Source organism: Anopheles maculipalpis, chromosome 3RL (genome assembly GCF_943734695.1).
Source record: "Anopheles maculipalpis chromosome 3RL, idAnoMacuDA_375_x, whole genome shotgun sequence".
Classification (NCBI taxonomy): domain Eukaryota; kingdom Metazoa; phylum Arthropoda; class Insecta; order Diptera; family Culicidae; genus Anopheles; species Anopheles maculipalpis.
In genome coordinates this window covers 12,724,612-12,741,820 of record NC_064872.1, presented here as the reverse complement: position 1 = coordinate 12,741,820, position 17,209 = coordinate 12,724,612, and the positions used below count along the sequence as shown (strand labels likewise).

The following is a 17,209-nucleotide window of genomic DNA, read 5'->3' as shown; positions in this document are numbered from 1 at the left end:
AATAGGTCGTTGTGTACGCGACGCCGGCGATGTGGCGAATGTGTGTGCGTAGTGGTCGTGTACACGATGCCGTTTGGATTAGGTTGGAAAACGTTAATGTACATTATTGATCGAGGGCAACACGGCTAAAAAGCGGTCGACAGACGCGTGTGATCGATGCCGATGTTTTCGATACGTGTGAAAATGAAACACGATGCACGTACACACGTATAAAACGGTAGGAGCTTTTATTGAACTTTCCCACCACAGCGGCTTTCACGAGTGCACGCTCTGGCGTATGGATGGGAAGGTAAACGGTTGGTTATGAATAAATGACTACATGCTGGTGGTCGAGCAATGTACCCTTTGTCCTCGGGAAATATAGCCTCACCGGGAGCACTCGACGGTGGCCGTGTGTCGACGAAAACTTTGCTTCGCACCGCAATTCTGTGCGGGTTTTAGAGAAGCAGATTCGCCAACTTTATCTCAAGTTGTGGCGAAAAATTTAACGCACGAAAAAATGCGTCTTAAAACGGGTGGTTTTCTTCGCATTTCAGCTGCTAAGCGGCTTAATCGTGTTGCAAACGAAGCGTTGTCACGTGACCCAAGCAACCAACGGAACGATCGATTTTTGGCCCGAAACGGAAGCCCCGGCAAATGGTTCGGCGGACCACCATTGAGGTTGATGTAAAGTTATGGCAATGAACGAATAATTCGCACCGTAAGAGCCCGACAAGTATGGGAGGATTCCTCTGTGGATTTGGTTCGAAAAGTTCTCATCACAAATCACCAGCCGGTGGGTCTCGGTGTGCGTGTGTTGGGAAAATTGTGAAAGCGTATTGTCTTTGGGAAGAATTTTCCGAACTTCATTCCGCAACCAACGAAGCGAACGGAGAGTGTCCCTGTGTATGAGGTTTCGCCAAAATTATCTCGCCTCCAACATTCGAACATTGTCGAAAGTTTTTGTTTCATTCTTTTGAGAGATTGGAAAACCGTTTTGGGATGGGACGATCTCCATTTTAATGTTCATGACACAGCGAGGAATAGTTGGGCAACCTTTCATCAACGTCGTCGATTGAGTCGGATCGGGCCCGGGTGTACCAACGTTGCGCGGTACATTATCCGACTGGTGTCGACATTTGTGGGCAAATTTCGACCCAACCAAGGGTTTTGGACGAGTTTTGGTCCGAATGAATGATGCGGGCACCAAATTTCCCAGTGGGCTGCTTAGGAGATTAAAAATTAAAATCCCGGTCATGCCCGGGCGTTCCTGGCTGTGTGGATGTATAGGCGTGGATGCGAGAGATCGAGTGTGGCGAGAGGCGTCATTAGTTTGCTGAATGTGATGACTGCTTTTGACATCGTGCTCTGGCGACGGTTTTTGATGGGACTGTGTACTGGACGGTTGGCACATAAGGACCAATTGATGAGGATGGGTGATGTCATCGGCACGTCACAAAAGGACCGTTCTGAGCGTTCCCGTTTTGGGGCTTATCTTGGACCAACCAAGCTGTAGTTGGATGGCTTTTGGGTGTCAGTCAGTAGCATTGGTTGTGTTGTTGATGTGGAATGCGATAACTGATGAGTTCTTTAGTACAAAAGTATCCCAAAATGACGTTACATCAAATGTTTTTCTACCAGAAACATTTCCGAATGTCTAAAAATCACTATCCAATAGAGCTTTCCCCGTGTCCTCGGACAAGGAGTAGCTGTACCCATGAAGGCTCGAAATTATCTTCATTTTGCCTGTCATATTGAATGTCATTCGCTCACTGGAAGGAAATTTGATAGCCCTAATCAACTCCGGGTCGTCCTCTAGAAACGTTGGAAAAGGTAGTTCGTTCTGTCACGCAAAGGCACGCGCAAAACTTTTGCATCCCTTGTGTAGTGTCACACCTTCAGCACAGCATTACAGCACACAGACGGTGGTAGTGGTGGTGGTTGTATCAATTTTCATGCAATCAAGCTCGCATTCGGACACGATGTTGTGCTGTACAAGAGCACCGCACCAACCAACACGCGTTCGCCACCCTTTTTTCGCCACCTGTGCGCCGGTTATCCTTGAGCGAACTGGCTGGCCCGTAGTTCCGCCGCAGTGTAGTGCGCTACGATCTGATTTCTCTTGATCGTCATCAGCCGTTATTACTGTACGGCCGAGTGAACCACGCTTGGTAAACACGACAACCACTTTGATGTTGGTACGGATTTCAATACGGACCGACATTTGACCGGCACCCATCGAACGGGGGAACGGGGCGAGAACGAGAACACTCCCCAAAATGCAAAGTTATGCCTATGGAAGCTCGGCTAACGACTTCTTGTTTTGTTAGCAGAGTTTGGCTACAAGTTACATCTGCAAAGCAGCCAAACACCGAACAGTGGTCGATATTTATTCATGACAGTGACACCATTAGTTGTACTATCTTTGGCTGAAAGGGTGACATTTTCTTCCAGCAACACTTCCCCCTGGGACCTCAAGTGCTCAGGTCATAAAGCAATATTTTTCCCACCTCACTGCCACGAGACGGATGCAGTAGAACGGCTTAAGCTAGCCGTGCCGTGTGACCATCGCCATTGGGACCATTTTTCAACCCACGTCCACGAATGGCTTATTAATTCAGTATCAGAGCAAAACCGCCTTAGCCAGGACCGGATGCAGTGGGCAACTGCATCGTCGCTGGAGCCAAACGCGCGACAACAAACAACATCTCGCTCCGGTAATGTGCTCGAGAGTTTTACTCCATTAGCTCGGTGCGACTGTGCGGGCATGGGATTTGCTGCAGCACTCTTGGCCAAAGTAATCCACAGCAGTTGGATATCGTCTGCGCTTTTTTTACGGGGTCACCGTAGAATGATTCATAAGTTTTAATGAATAAATTTCTTGCACAAGCTATAAATGATGAGACAACTTTTCTGCACTTCATACATAATCCTTGACGGGTGACTTGTAGTGTGGTTAGGGTTGGGTTTGGCCTTCGGGAAGACCTACTTGTTCGTTACGGGTGACGCAGTTTCAAAGCGGTTGCCAACGACCGATGCGAAATTCCCATTACGAGCGAGGTGGCAATGATCGTGAGGGGATCCTTCTATGAAGCATGAAAGTGTAAAAGTAGAGTACGGTTGATACTTTGGCCCAGACGGAGGCTGACTGGCTGGGATTTTGATCGGTCGTTTATGCTCGACAAAATCACAAACATCACACACACACACACACACACACACACACACAGGAACAGGATGAAAAGGAAGGGCTACGGAAAGCTCGTTGTGGTAATGGCGTGCATAATCAAGCGGATTAGTACGCTCGAGCGAGCAACAGAATTTTCTCTCAGCGACGCCCCATTCGTCGTAGCCCGTTTGCAGTAAAAAATGTTCCGGTTGATCGTTTGCCTTTGCTTTACGGTGGTACTGTTTGTCACGAAACGGTGTTTTCCTTTTGTCTTACTTCATACTTTGCAGATGCTGAAAGGGAGTGATTTTCTTTACAGTAAATCGTTCGCTTTTATCTGCATAAACTCGGCAACAGCGACGAGCCAGGGATACGGTGACAAAATTAAAACACTAGATATCAAAATTGAATCAGCGCTAGATAATCTCGTGCCCCAGCGTAGACTCTTTCTTTTGGCGATAAAGCGATCCGTGTACCTTGCTTTGCGGGTGTTTTCGAATGACGAAGATCAACGCGCACACGTACACTGCAAAGAACGCAATTTGCCAAGCAAAAGCAATATCTGAAGGGACACAATGGGCACGTTGATGCTTCTTTGTGTGGCTGCCCTCTGTCTTGCGATGGTTTCAAATCGTCCTCGGTTGAATCGCTTTCATGCAAGGTAATAAAATTATCAATCGAATTTGTTCGTCCGCGCGCACTCGAATGCTCCATCTTGATGCTGGAAATTGAATTTTGCTGTCAGCAAGTTAAAAAAAAACGTATCTCCTTGGCGGGCGGAATAAATTGAAACATCAAATACTTGACATCCCCGCGCTCTAACGTTCGCTGCAACCCACACTTTAATGTCCAATGTCCGGCTGGATGGTGCAAAACGGAAGCTCGATACCGATTGGATGAATGTTCAATTTCGCACATTCTTATATGCTAAACGGTTACAGTTTGTTGGCGCCAATGAGTCAATATTCGAATTGACGACTGAGAAGTTATACATTGGCATGGGAGAAGCTTTTGCGTCTCAGGTGATAGCCACATGATCGGCTTTCGCAACGGAAGAATCTTTGTGCTTATTTTCTGATGATTAAGATGTAGAATCACGGATTCGCTGGGATAAGATTTCATCAGTGATCGATTGAATTTCATCATTCTAGTTCATCGCTCGGGTTGAAATGTGTAGTCAGACCTTCAGATTCGATAATTGAACTTCATGTAGGTCTGAATGCGTACTCGAATTCTGAGCATTTCTTGAACAAGGTTTACGAATTTCAAGCTATATTAGCAATCAATTCGAACTGTGTGTGCGACTTGAAGCAGCAAACAGAACAGTAAATCTTTGTTGCACACCTTCTGTAGCACACGAAGAAAACGGTATGATCCACAGATCTTTATTAAAACTACTGCTATTTCTTCATCAAAGCTCTAACCTTGTTTCTTTAAGTTTTTTTAAACCCTTACTTAAGTGAAGAAAGGTTGGATCGTAGGATAAGCTTAGCTCGGCTCAATTACGGTTAAATAGACGGGAATGTGTTTCCTGTTCTTCGTCTTGTGCTCGCCTCACGTTATGTCTGAACTGGTCCGCATGAATGCCATAAATACAATTCCCGTTGAATTATTGTTTCTGCGCAATAAGACCAACCCCGAGCTAGGCCTCAAATGTATAATAATGTGTGTGAGTGTTGTGTGTGTGTGTGTACGATTGTGTTGCGTTTCTAGTGGAAGGTAGTGTGTGATGTATAGTAAATGGTCGCAAGCATTGCGTCGTCTGTCTCAATCGCTAGCGATTTAGCAGGGACAGGCAAGCAGGGGGAAAAAAAGGTAATGACAACAGTTGCGACGTTTCCATTGCCAGCGGCCAAGAGATAATAATGATAGGGAAGCAAGTGTACTATCTCGCACACGATGAAGCTTTGTCGCGTAATCCTCCCACTGCTTGGCCTGACTCCATTCTTTCCCCCCGCACTTGGCCTGCTGTGGGTCTGACACAACGCACCATATTGCCAGTGCTGAGATCCACACCACAAAACCGCCCTTATCGGGTCGCGTTTGCTGCCCGAGTGCGTCAACAAACACGATGATGCACCACCAGCTGCACTTTACTGAATATAAGCCGTAGGGTGGGGATGGTAGTGATGCATTAGTTGTTGGTTTGACGTTGTTGCAGTAGCGCACTCCGTTTACACTGTTTGCTTGTAGTTATTATCTGGAGAGCGTACGTAGCTTTTTTGCTTCTATTACCTTTTACAAAATGAGAGTACTCAACTGGCCGAAGATTGTTCGATAAGGTACCATACCGGCCGTGGTCGTGGACCGGAGCCTATTGAAGGCGCAAGAGCTTCCACACTCCACCAAGATCGAGAGGGCGTGGAGTCCCGGGAGGGTGGATTAGAAGGTGGAGCATATAGTATGTAGTAGCGGTTCGCGTGATTGCTTGCCATTTAGACGAATGAAAAGGAAATGTCAACACAAATTATGACATTTTGGTTGTTTGGGGATGGCAGTCGCTTTTACCACATTTCATACGCTTTGAAAGTTCCGTCCGGAAGGAGAGCATTATAGCAGTAGCCTTAAGCGAGTAGTGCTTATCATAGATAAAACTTAGCACAACACCAAACTTTGCCATGTACTTCATCGAGAGTAATATAGAAAATAAAAACATTCGAATTTGTTCATTAATCAACATCATTCACCACGGACAACCACTAGAGCACCACCACAACGTTGCTCATCATGCTGACCACTACTGTTGTACATATTTATTCGCTTGTATTTTCTTTTGTGGGGTTTTTTGTTGGGGCTTTTTTGGTGCCAATATGTCTGCTCCACTAGTAATGCTTTTTTAAAAGGTCGATGCGTTCGCTTGCTTGTCGATATGGTGTAGGTTTTGTTAAATTAAGTCCCTTTTACTATTGTTGGTGTTAGTTTTTGTTTTGTTTTTATGTTGTTGTTTAACTTTAGTTTTCCACTTTCGAGTGGAACTTCCCCGAAAACCGTACGAATTTTTGTGTTTTACTAGTTAGCCTATTTGGTTTTGGGTTCGATTTTGCTTTTTTTTTTGTTTTGTGTGACACATTTTCTTATTATATTGTTTTGTTTCTTTCTTGTTTTCTTTTCTCTCTTTTTCCATACTATATATTGCGTTTTTGGCAACGGTTTTTATATGACGCGGGATGTTATGGCTATGTTTGATTGCAACAAACACAACTTTCGCGTGCGGTAAATCGGCTGATACACAAACGTGTCCCATCTGTAAATGCTGTGGTTTGCGAATTTGACAACGTCCACTTGTTTGACCGTACGTGTTTGAATTGCTGGATTTTATTGGTTTGATTGTGTGTTATTTTGGTTGTTGTTGTTGTTGCTTATTCACATAAATTCCTGTCCTTCAAAAAAAATTGTTTTTGTTTTGGATGAACACACATACACACACTCACCTATACACACATAAATCACATGCCATAATTTTCTTATCGCCGCACACGCTTCTCTGGGGGGGGATTTGACCCGTCAAATGATGCCATTAAAAATAACAAAAAATTCCAATCACCTTCAACATTACAACAAACCTAACCTATGTTCGATAATGGCGGTCAAAATCCAAACACAAAACTGCGTGTCCTGGCACAACCCTTTTTTGTATTGGCCTGCGTCGCTGCTCTAACCACTCGCTCCAGACAAGATGCCCCAATCCGACGGGGGTTACGTGTCGCTTGGCGGAGGTCCCAACTCCATCTACAACTCGACCACCGAACCGCAGTCCGGCTCCAAATCGGTGATGGAAACGGTGAAGCGCGTCATCGGAACGGCCATCGGGGCCCAGGACAAGCACGCGCTCCTGGAACGCAATGGGACCGGTGCCCAACCGTACATAGTTAGTGCCAGGTAAGCTTAGTCGCACTGTCTCTAACACCAACACGCACCGCACACACACACAGTTTCTTCGCTGCTAACAAATGGTGTTTGCTGACTAAGCCTTTGCTGCTGCTGCTGCTGCCTCTGAAGCTGTGCGTGTTTGCTCCCCTTTTTCTTTCCCCCCTTGGTAGTAGTTGCTTCCAACGGTTTTGTCTGCAACCGCCCTTTCTAGTAAGCGTTCTGGTTTTTGCCCGCTGATAGTTGATTCATTGTTGTACGGCTTTCCTTTGCATTGTTGCGTTTTTCGTTAAAAAAAAAAGGTACGTTGGTTCCTTTCGCCGGCATCCATTGTTAACCACGTGCTCGCTCACACATCTTCACAAACGCCTTGACGTCAGAATCGGATCCGTTTTCTACCCAGTCATAAATATATCCTTCGCGAAAACACTAAGCGCTAGGCAATGGCGCACTTTTTTGTTGTTGTCCTCGTTCCAATCATCGCTGACTGGCGGCACGTACTCTAAAGATAGCAATCGTGTGACAGATTTCATTGCAAGTTGTGCCAAAGGATAATAACTGTAGGATGGCTAGCTGGCACCTTGGGAGAGAGTGTATTATATTTCTTCAACTCCAGGGATGGATAACTGAAGAAAAAGGGCTGCGAAATGAGGCACAGGTATTGGGGGACAAAAGTAGGTCAACGGCAAGGTACAACTGTGCAGTGCAACTGGTTGCAAAGGGAAGAAAGAACCGATTGGTTATTATTATACGGGGAAGCCATGTTGCACGTTGCATGATTGCAGTACATATTTGCAGAGCTTTTTTGCTTAAATCGGTATTTGCTTTGCTGCAGAATAATGCAGGTTCATTTGGATGTTGCTCCATAGTTCCTATGGTTATTATAATGATCGGTGTCTTGAAGGAGCAGGAAAATACAGTAGTTACAGAAGATATTGTACTGATGGCCTGGCTTGATGTCGATTTTCTTAATCCTTTTTGGCATCACAGCTACATCAAGAACTCATGAAATGGTTTAGGGTCTCAAATTGAAAATGCAAAGACCACATTACAAAGTATGGACATGACATTAATGGTGTCATGACATTAGAGCGAGATTCGCTCTAGATTTACAACCCGGAAAAGGTGCACCAAGATGTCCAAGGAAACTTTTCCTTTAAAATTAAACACGCAACCGAGAAATAATTTAATTTTACAACTTCTTCCGGTGTGCATTATTCATGTGCTGATTGTGCTGCCACAAAAGCGGAAAGAACTTTCTTTTTATCGATTTAGGGTGAATTTTCCCGAGCATTATACGCGAAGAATGAATATAACATTTCCCTAAGCTGCTAGGTCGTCGGTTTCTTAAGCCCTTTCCTTCCTCCATTCGTTCTATGGAATTATATTCTTCCCTTTGGGGAATAGATCGGATGGTCAGCCTGCTTCCGGAATGTATTAGGCCAAGGAAGGGGAACAAAATCAATACAACCAAATCCGCCCTTAATGTTGGTGTTTGAACACGAAGCTGCCAACTTCTACCACAGAACCAATCTCCAAAAGACTAATCGAGCAACGAGAGCCCAAAAGCAAAACTGTTGACGATTGGAATTGTTTCTGTGTGTCTTTGCATCAAAATTGTTGCTCGACCGGTGGCACGTTCGATTGGATTTCTTCCTTGAACGGTACGAATATTCGTATATCAGCGCTCAGGAAATTTGCCCTGATCTGCCTGTCCATTATGGGGGAGAGCTTTACGTAGCGGTACGAATGTGCCTTGCAATACACTGTGTAATATATTCTTTCTTTTCCTGTCCGGAAGTTCTTGAATCAATTTCCGCACGATTCGAGCATATTGATGTTGTACCGTTTCCATCGATCAACGACGCGTGACATGCTGTCAATAATGGGTCCGAAAATGTGTCATTTTGTAAACAGTCCCGTGTGTTAGACGAATGTTGTAAGAAAGAGATGAGATGAAGAATGTTTAAAGTATGGGAACACATCCATATAGGTTTTTTTTTGGATAATAAATATACATCAAGTGACTACGATCATGATATGGTGGCTGCTCTGTGCTCTGACGGCGACTGACATATTTCTTCAAGACCTGCATCATCGTTTCGATAGCCAGATTTGTTATCAAACACCGCAGTCATTATGGTGTCGCCCGAACAAAAAAAAATTCTACTCCACCCGTCTGAGACACACTTACCACCCTTTCGCTTGGTGTACACTTACCACCAGGGCGCAGTATCAACTATGTAGCAAACTGCCGGCGGAAGCTTATCTTTATGTGCGTTCGGTTTTGGTCGTTCCTGTCCATCGAGTGCCCGAAACTGTAGTTGCAGTGTTTGACGAAGCAGTATGTTTACCATGTGGGTACTTTATCGATGCTTGTGCCAGCTTCCCATTGCTTTACGGAACTTTTGGGCAGGTTTTTGCACAGCGAAAAACGTGTGGAAAGCTTTCGTTTGTCGTGCTTTTTCTTTGTGTCTTTTGTATTTAGTTTTGCAACCGAGCAAACATGCTTCCGACGGCAAAGTAGTGTGATCCATTTCGCTTGGCCCGGTTTCATTTAATCTGCTTAAGTTTTTTGTTTTCGTTTTTTAAGCAAAGAACATTCATGCAAAAGCACTTCTAGCACGTCTGTTTTTGGTCAAACCCTCATGTTAATTGCGCAATTATGTTGGCAGTTTTAGAACGCTTTGCATTGTGTCCGGTTTGCTTTGTTGGATGCTTTTAAATGGTATGCAGACATATTTGACTCTCTTCTTGAATATTTTCCATGAATGTTTTCCTATCTCTTTTTGCTCTAATAGCTCCGGAAGTAAGGCGTGTATCGTCTTGGCGAACAGATTTTTATGTTAAGCAACAGTTACCAAACGGCGCTGATTTTGCTTTTATTTTCCACCCATCCTGGGGCGCGAATCGTTGCTATCGAATTGTTTCCGCTTGAATAGAGGAATCTTCTTTGAATCTGTTACGAATTCTTGGAATATTCATTGAATTTTAATATTGCGCGTTTCGAGAAACAATTTGCGTCAAATGGATAGACTTGCCATCATCTTCAAGAGGAAGGAATGAACGAAAGCAATTCATCATGCACACCCTGTGTAGTAGAGATCCATTTTGAAAACGAAATTCTTGAAATTCAGTTCAATGTACTGTAAACTTTCAAGTAAAAAGCAGTAAACAAATATGGGATAATTATTACACACTTCTTGCCTGCCGTTATGATGCCAATGTCCTGTGACTCAGCTTGCTTTAAATGTCATTTAAAACTTGCAAAACACCTTGCACATCTCTAGAGTACTGTCGTGGAGTTGTCATCAAGCCTTCATTCATATCCGCTGTCATCAATTTGCTATCAATAATCAATGCCCGCCGTTAAAAAAAAAAAGAATCGATACGAAGCTGCGTTACATCCGCGAATCTACACCATCATCAACACAATCTCTACACAAACTACTACTACAGCAGAACAGATTATCACCCACCCTTCACAAATGGTTTAAAATCCTAACTTTAAGTTTATATATCCGACAAAAAAACAATTCCTCCATGCATCCTCTATCCATTCCAACTTTTCGACATATTCAACACTTGAACCGTTCTTACGCTCTTTTCTAACATTTCCCACTTACTTTTTTATTTGTTTGCTTTTCTTTTCGGTTTCCGGTTTCCCTTCGCAACCCATGTCCCCGAATATAAACCCTCTGTGCGTGTGTGTGTGTGTTTTTTGTTTAAACAAACTCCCATTTTCCCCGCCCCCCCCCCCCTTGGTTTGATTTTATGTTTTCGATTTGTTTTGTTTTTGTTGTTTTACTTGGTATGTTTTCGGCCTCTGCATGTGATTTAGTACTAATTTCAGAGATCGCGACAAAACCGGCAAATCAGCGAACGCCAGAATGCCATCCGCACCAGCACACACTGCCGAGGAAGCTCGCCTGCTTGGGTAAGATTGATGCATTTTTGTTATGATTTTGTTTTTGTTTGATTCTGGGGTTTTTGAGTTTTTGAGTTTCGATTTTGTTCCGTTTCCGATTAACCCTTAACGCCAAAACGCCTGCCGGAAACAAAAAAAAAAAAACACAGTCCGCACGTTTGGTCCCTTTGGGGGTGGTGAACGAAGCTGATTTGATTGCGTTTGTTTTTCGTTTTTGATTTTGATTTTCATCAGTTAATAAAGTTACCATACGCAAAAACACAACATCGAAACACGAAAATGTACAAAACTACAGCGAACTACAGCTCACGAACACGAACGAATGGCTCTTGTATCATGCTCTCTATCTCCGTCGTTTTTTTTTTTTAATATAAGCTCGTATCGTAATGCGCGTAGTGCTCTCATTATGTGTCATATTTTATATAAATACACGCAAAAATATTTACAATTTAAATTTATTACATATTCTAAATAAGTATATTAAGTATGCTCTTACATGCTGCTCGAAATTCAGCTGAATATGCAAATGTACAGCAACGTAGTGCGGCTTACTTTAGCTAAAGCACTTGTGTGCAGTTTGAATTTAAATTTATTACCAAAGGTTGATTCCAGGTACGAAAAGCAGTAATTATTATACTAAGAATACAAAAGCAGTCGTTTAATAGCATTTGAAAAGATGATACCAACAGCGCAAATCATTCAAATTGCTAGATTTTTGTTGATAACTCACCCAAACCGTGTTTGTTTGATTTATTTACTGGCTCCACAAGCAAAAAGCTTCCAGCAAACGTGTCCAAAATAGCGTCTTGTCAGATTTAATGCAATCGAAACGAAATGGAGACGTCGTGCACAGTGTGTATCCTTCCAGGAAGCACACTTTTCTTATTCAGCCCTAAAGGCAATTAAAAATTTTCCATCCATCCATCCACCGGTGAAGTTTTCCTATTATTACATTTCGCTTCGCACTCGACACGAGCGCAACACGACTCCATTAAGGATCCCGGCCCCGGGGGTGTATGGGGCACGCGGATGCGTGCGTTCGGTAAAATGTGCCGATAATGGACACACCGCTCCGGGACACACTTCATGCCCACCCGGGTATGAAAATGCTCTCGAACGAAGGGCGAACGACTGAACTGAGGCGCTTACGGGTTGGTTGGTAGTTGCTTCAATTATGCAACAATTTTCATAACAGCAGAGCCTGCAATTGTCATCCTCTCACAGTGCTTCTCACTCACCCCACCGTATGCCCTGGTGTTGTTGAAGCGAGAATCCATGGTGAAAATCGGCAAGACAACGAGCGGCTCGAATGGATCGATGTGCGGTGGAAGTGAACAAAAGCTTTTCCAACCTCGCAAAAGGTGCATCAGGTTTTGTTGGAGCGGTAAAATGCATTAGGTGTGTTGTGGAGGCGGGCGCGGCATCGGGTAGTGCCCTTTTCTTTACATTAGATCCGTATCGAAGAATGCGAGCTGCTTGATTATGTTGGAGTGTTGGAAAAGCGGAGCGTACTCATAATGCATATAAAAGCTACCGAAACTCCACTTCAGTAGCGCCCGGTCTCCATCCGGGTAGACCCAGTTCAAAGAGTTCACCCAGTTCCATTAAGAAAACGGTGCAGTGTGGTATTTTCTGGAAAATATAAAGGGGTTTTGTGTGGAGAATCTCTATTCCCAATGTATAGCAGCACGGTAGAATGTATTGTTGTTTTCCAATTTGAAACCTACCTCGGCAGCAAACATCCAAGTGTTTGTTTGTGTGGTGTGTTTGTGTGTTATATTCTTCTGGCATTAGAAAAACCCACGCAAAGCTTCATCGGGCTTTTGCGCGTCCCGCACACCCAATATAGCGAAGAAATAGGGTTTTTGTAAGCTTTCCGGCGCAACAAAAGGGATTTAACTCGTGTCTGGGAGGAAAAACAAAACAAGGATATACAACAGAAAGGTGGGAAAAAACAATATGTCAGCTAGAATTTATGAGCTTTAATTAGATCCAACGAAGATATATGCTGTTTTGCTGTTCTGGCCGTCCAGCATTGCCCAAATCTGCGAGCAACCTTCCTTTTCGCTGATCAAAGCAAAACCTCGGCCGGCGCCTTTACGTTGTGTTTGGAGGGATCTGGAACTGGAGGGATTTTTTCGGTGTCCGGGTTCGATTTTGTTATTGTTGTGCTGAAGGAAGGTTTTCGCGTAAAACCCAACCAACCGTAATGCGTTTATTGGTTCGGTTTTGAAACCAGTTGCTGGCCAGATGTCACAATGGAGCAGAAAATCACAGCCCTGCCTCAATCAGGTTGGATTTTGAGTCGCTTCTCGGTACACTTAGCACATGATTCACAAATTAGCACCACTAGTGCAAGATGCGCAGTACGTTTGTTGGATGGACGTGTTGTTCGAGAAAGCGTAGCCCTAAGTAGGTAGCGTTCCCGATGACACATGCTTCCAGCACAGCAACAAAGTGTACTTAACCATTCTAATATAAACGACAACAGCAAGAAGCTCGAAACGCTGAGAAAACTCGAAGGTCGCCATGATAAGCAAATTTGTACTTTGTTTTGGAACGAAAAAGGGAAGCAAGGCCACGTTTGGCTCTGGGTGCTCTATATGTTTACGCTACCTTACGAAAATGCGTCTTCAGATAAGTTTAGTCATCGAAAATCGCTCACACCGGTATTGTCCGGTACACGGTCAACGGACGGCTGTACAGAGATGGGTTGCCCAAGGTAGCTTTCCTGTACCTGTGCGAGTAAACAAGCTTTTAGGATTATTGCAAAGCATTCGTGGAGCATCATCCTTGGGCAGGGTAGAATCAGTGCTTCTGGATGATTCATCAATTCTAGCTCCGTCGCAAAATGGTCGATGGCGATCCGAGATCGGATAAGTTTGACGATGTTCATTAGCCTGTGCTTGGTATCCTTTTTTCGAAGAAGAAAGGTTCTCTTACTCAGCGCAACTTAGGAGCACAGAACTGATGGTTGATGATGGAAATTGAGTGAATGTTCGTTTTTGTTTTGCGAACAACACGGTACGCAGGGAGGCTATAAAACTTGCTCTAGAATGATGTAAAAGTTGATGGATTTTTTTTTCGTTGTTAATTAAAACGCTTGTAACGAGAGATCAGTAACTGAGAGGAGTAAAGAATTTATTGGAAATTATTTACTTACATACATAAATATATGACAAATCGTTTGGTGGAGGCTTCAAGACATGGACAATTTCCTACAACTGTCGACTAAACGGTGAAGTCACAAATAATTTTTATTTCAGTCAATCTCCCATTATATACGTTTCCCAAAGCCGATTCTATTGTTTTTTTTGAGGGGTCCAGCTGTCGCCGACAGGTCCCATTTCGATTGGGCCAGAACGATCCCAAACAAGTTTAATCAGTGACATCAGTCATCGGCTAAAATTGGACCGAAACCGGAAGGCATATGTGTGGGGGGATCCGTCTCAGTCAAGCGTCACACGAGCGATGCAATAATCCTGTGTTGGCGGTTCGGAACGATGGTACGCCAGGCCGTGGATGTTATTTCTTTCCAATTTTCTCTTTCCTTGCCGCCTGACAACGAGCACAAAACCAGGCTCGTAAAGCTCGATGAGGTCGCTCTGTCAACAGTACGCTCCATGGACTCAAATAGACGTAATCGTCCTTTTATGGGGAAGCGAATTAATTAATCCATCAAATACAGTTCAGGATAAACGGATAGCGGTGACGTGTGGCGCTCTATATTTAAACGGTAAGCTACAAGCAAATGCGCAAGTAATTAGGATGTTTTGAAAATTTAAATTCTCAGTTACGGCTCCGGAAAACACATCCTCCCACTCAAAAGAGAAGTGTTGGATGATTGGTGAATTTCTTGACTTGACTTGCCGGTTGTTTGTATGCTTTGTATTTGACTCTTTTCTTTGATGTATGGTCGCTCTCTCTCGAGAAAATCAACCCCATTTTCATCACATGCCAGCACCGCTTATGCAGCGTGGCGAAAACCCACATGGTGATCCTCGAATAAAAAAAAAAGGTCGGAACGACACCCCTTATCATGGCTGAAAAAGGTTCAATGATAAATTGTACCATTGAAAGCGTTTCCCTGGGACGACTTGTCGTAACACAATGACAGACTGCCAAAAGTTCTTCTAATCTGTTCCTTTGTACACCCCCTGGGATGGGATGGGATTTCGGTAGGCTTCTGGTGGGACCCATCGGGTGAAAATGATTGTTGAAGCACAAACGCTTCCGGAAAGCGGTGGAACAATTGTATATTTGCAAGGAGAAATTGTTCTGCAAAAAACGTCTCAAAAAGGAAACTGTGAGATTCGGTGGGAAGAATGTTTCCAGCTATGAGGACAGGCAGGAAATATGACTTTAGCTTCAGCTCTTTTTCTTTTGCTGTGGCATCCCCATTCATTCCCGTGTTTAATCGTATGAAGTGTGGAGGCCGACAAGTAAAGAAGTAGCTAAAAGCGTGCACAATGGACGATAGGCATCGAAAAGTTTTCCGCCGACATGTGGCTGGAAGGTTTGCCGCTGGAGAAGAATTTTGTTTTTCCATGTTCGCTACCATAGTTACCACAGTTGCAGCGCCAGGGAAAGGTGGTCGTTCCGTCGCGCCAGCCTGTCGGCTGCTCGTGTTCGATTATTTCCACCTGAGCCGCACGCGATACGTTCGGTTCGGAGCAACAGAAACGCAAGCAAGCAAAAAAATATCATCCTTTGGTTATGAAAAACGATCCCTCTGCTGAGTCTTTACTCGACTGGGAAATGCTAAAATCGGAAGCTACCATTCTGAAGGACATTATCGTTTCAAGCCGGAATGCATACGCTTGCCTCACGCGAGAAGAAACGTGGTAAAGAAAAATGTGGTTCAGATTCACCATTTCACTGGTTTGCAGTGCTGTTTCTAACCGGCCGAACGCCAACTGACATTGCGACGAAAAGCCGTTAGCCGTCAGCAGTAGAACCGATGTTAGAATGATTTTTCCAAAGCCCAAAACACAGCCTTTCTTTCGTTTGGTCGTTCCGGCGTTTGGCATGATTCAGCTTCTGGCTGGCTTTTGGTTACGTAAAATTTGCATGCGATGATATGGCCGCTCACGAATCAATCGTAGTGGGGAAAATCAAATTGAAAAATTAAATTACCAATCGAAAATGGCACACAAGAAAAAAAAAACTAGCGCGCGTTGCAAAGCAGTGCCATTTTGGGACAGAACAGACTCACAGAAACATGAAAATTAAACGACTGTCGTGCTATTTGTGCCACGCAGAAAAGTTTACACGCAATGGGTATTGTGCGTAATTTTTCATAACGAAGAACTGGTTGCAATATTGGCCGGGGAAAGTTTCTAAGGACAGACAGACCCGGTTGTTTCGTTATTGAGAGTGAAAATGATGGTTTGTTTGCTTGTGAGTTGGATGGAAAGTGGAGAAGAAGCTAAAGGAGGGTTATGCAAGATTGGCAATCTGATTAAACTGATTATTTTCTCTTCAAGAAAATTAGAAGTTGCCAATGTTATTCTAGATGGTGAAGAAGGTGTTTCAGTAGTTTCTCATAAATATAGACTAGATTAGAGGTTTCATATTCGACTTATTTGTTTATGTCGTTCATATTTAAATTAAAATTCTGACGATGTACATAATACGCAATAATAGCTAGAATTTGCCGAAATATTTACTTCATTGTTGAACATTTTATTTAGCATATTAGTAAGGTTTACCGAATTTATGCTTAAACTTTTGCATCCATTTGGACTTTCTACATCATTGCTGCTTTAAATGAATGGATAGCGTTAGAATAGTGAAGAAAATTCAAATTCTTACCCTCTTCGTAATGGACTTAATCGAACAATTGTGTAACAGGCAAAGACACATGGGCCAAGACATTTGTTGTGGCTTGTAAGCATCGAGCAGCTATCAGAAAGATGCTCGTAATCAGTGATTGAAAGCAGTGGTTCGGACGATATGACCTCGTCTTTGTGCATAACGCACCAAGCCCGCACTGAGCAATACCGGTCAATACTGATTCCGTCCGCTTCGATCCTCTTTATTCCGCCATGCAGAGCGATGCCGGTCGACCCGATGGATGACATTGAGCTGCGCTCGGTTCAGCTACAGTATCCAAACCAGCGAGGCTCGATAGTGGGCTCGTGCGATCTGCGGCGCGTACCGACGGACAAGGGTGACATCCTGGTGGCGGTGCAGGGCGATACAACGAAGCCAGCGATTGTGACGTACCACGATCTGGGACTGAACTGTGAGTAGAGTTGCTGCAC

The 17,209-nt window shown here is 43.9% G+C and overlaps 2 protein-coding genes across 12 annotated transcripts in view; one reads left to right on the top strand and one right to left on the bottom strand.

The window, feature by feature from the left end:
• LOC126564362 (zinc finger protein ZFP2) overlaps positions 1–17,209 on the bottom strand; it is a 505,414-nt gene that overhangs the window by 280,504 nt on the left and 207,701 nt on the right. The window lies entirely within an intron of this gene.
• LOC126564440 (protein NDRG3) overlaps positions 1–17,209 on the top strand; it is a 33,532-nt gene that overhangs the window by 8,152 nt on the left and 8,171 nt on the right. For 4 of the 6 annotated variants that reach the window (XM_050221489.1, XM_050221494.1, XM_050221493.1 and 1 more), the window contains exons 1-3: positions 6,818–7,027; positions 10,857–10,952; positions 16,997–17,190. In XM_050221489.1, the coding sequence (XP_050077446.1) occupies positions 6,825–7,027; positions 10,857–10,952; positions 16,997–17,190 (493 nt within the window). In that variant the 5' untranslated portion in view covers positions 6,818–6,824. Of the gene's footprint in view, positions 1–6,817; positions 7,028–10,856; positions 10,953–16,996; positions 17,191–17,209 lie in introns of those variants that run through there. The other 2 variants (XM_050221490.1, XM_050221491.1) reach the window with 2 other exon arrangements.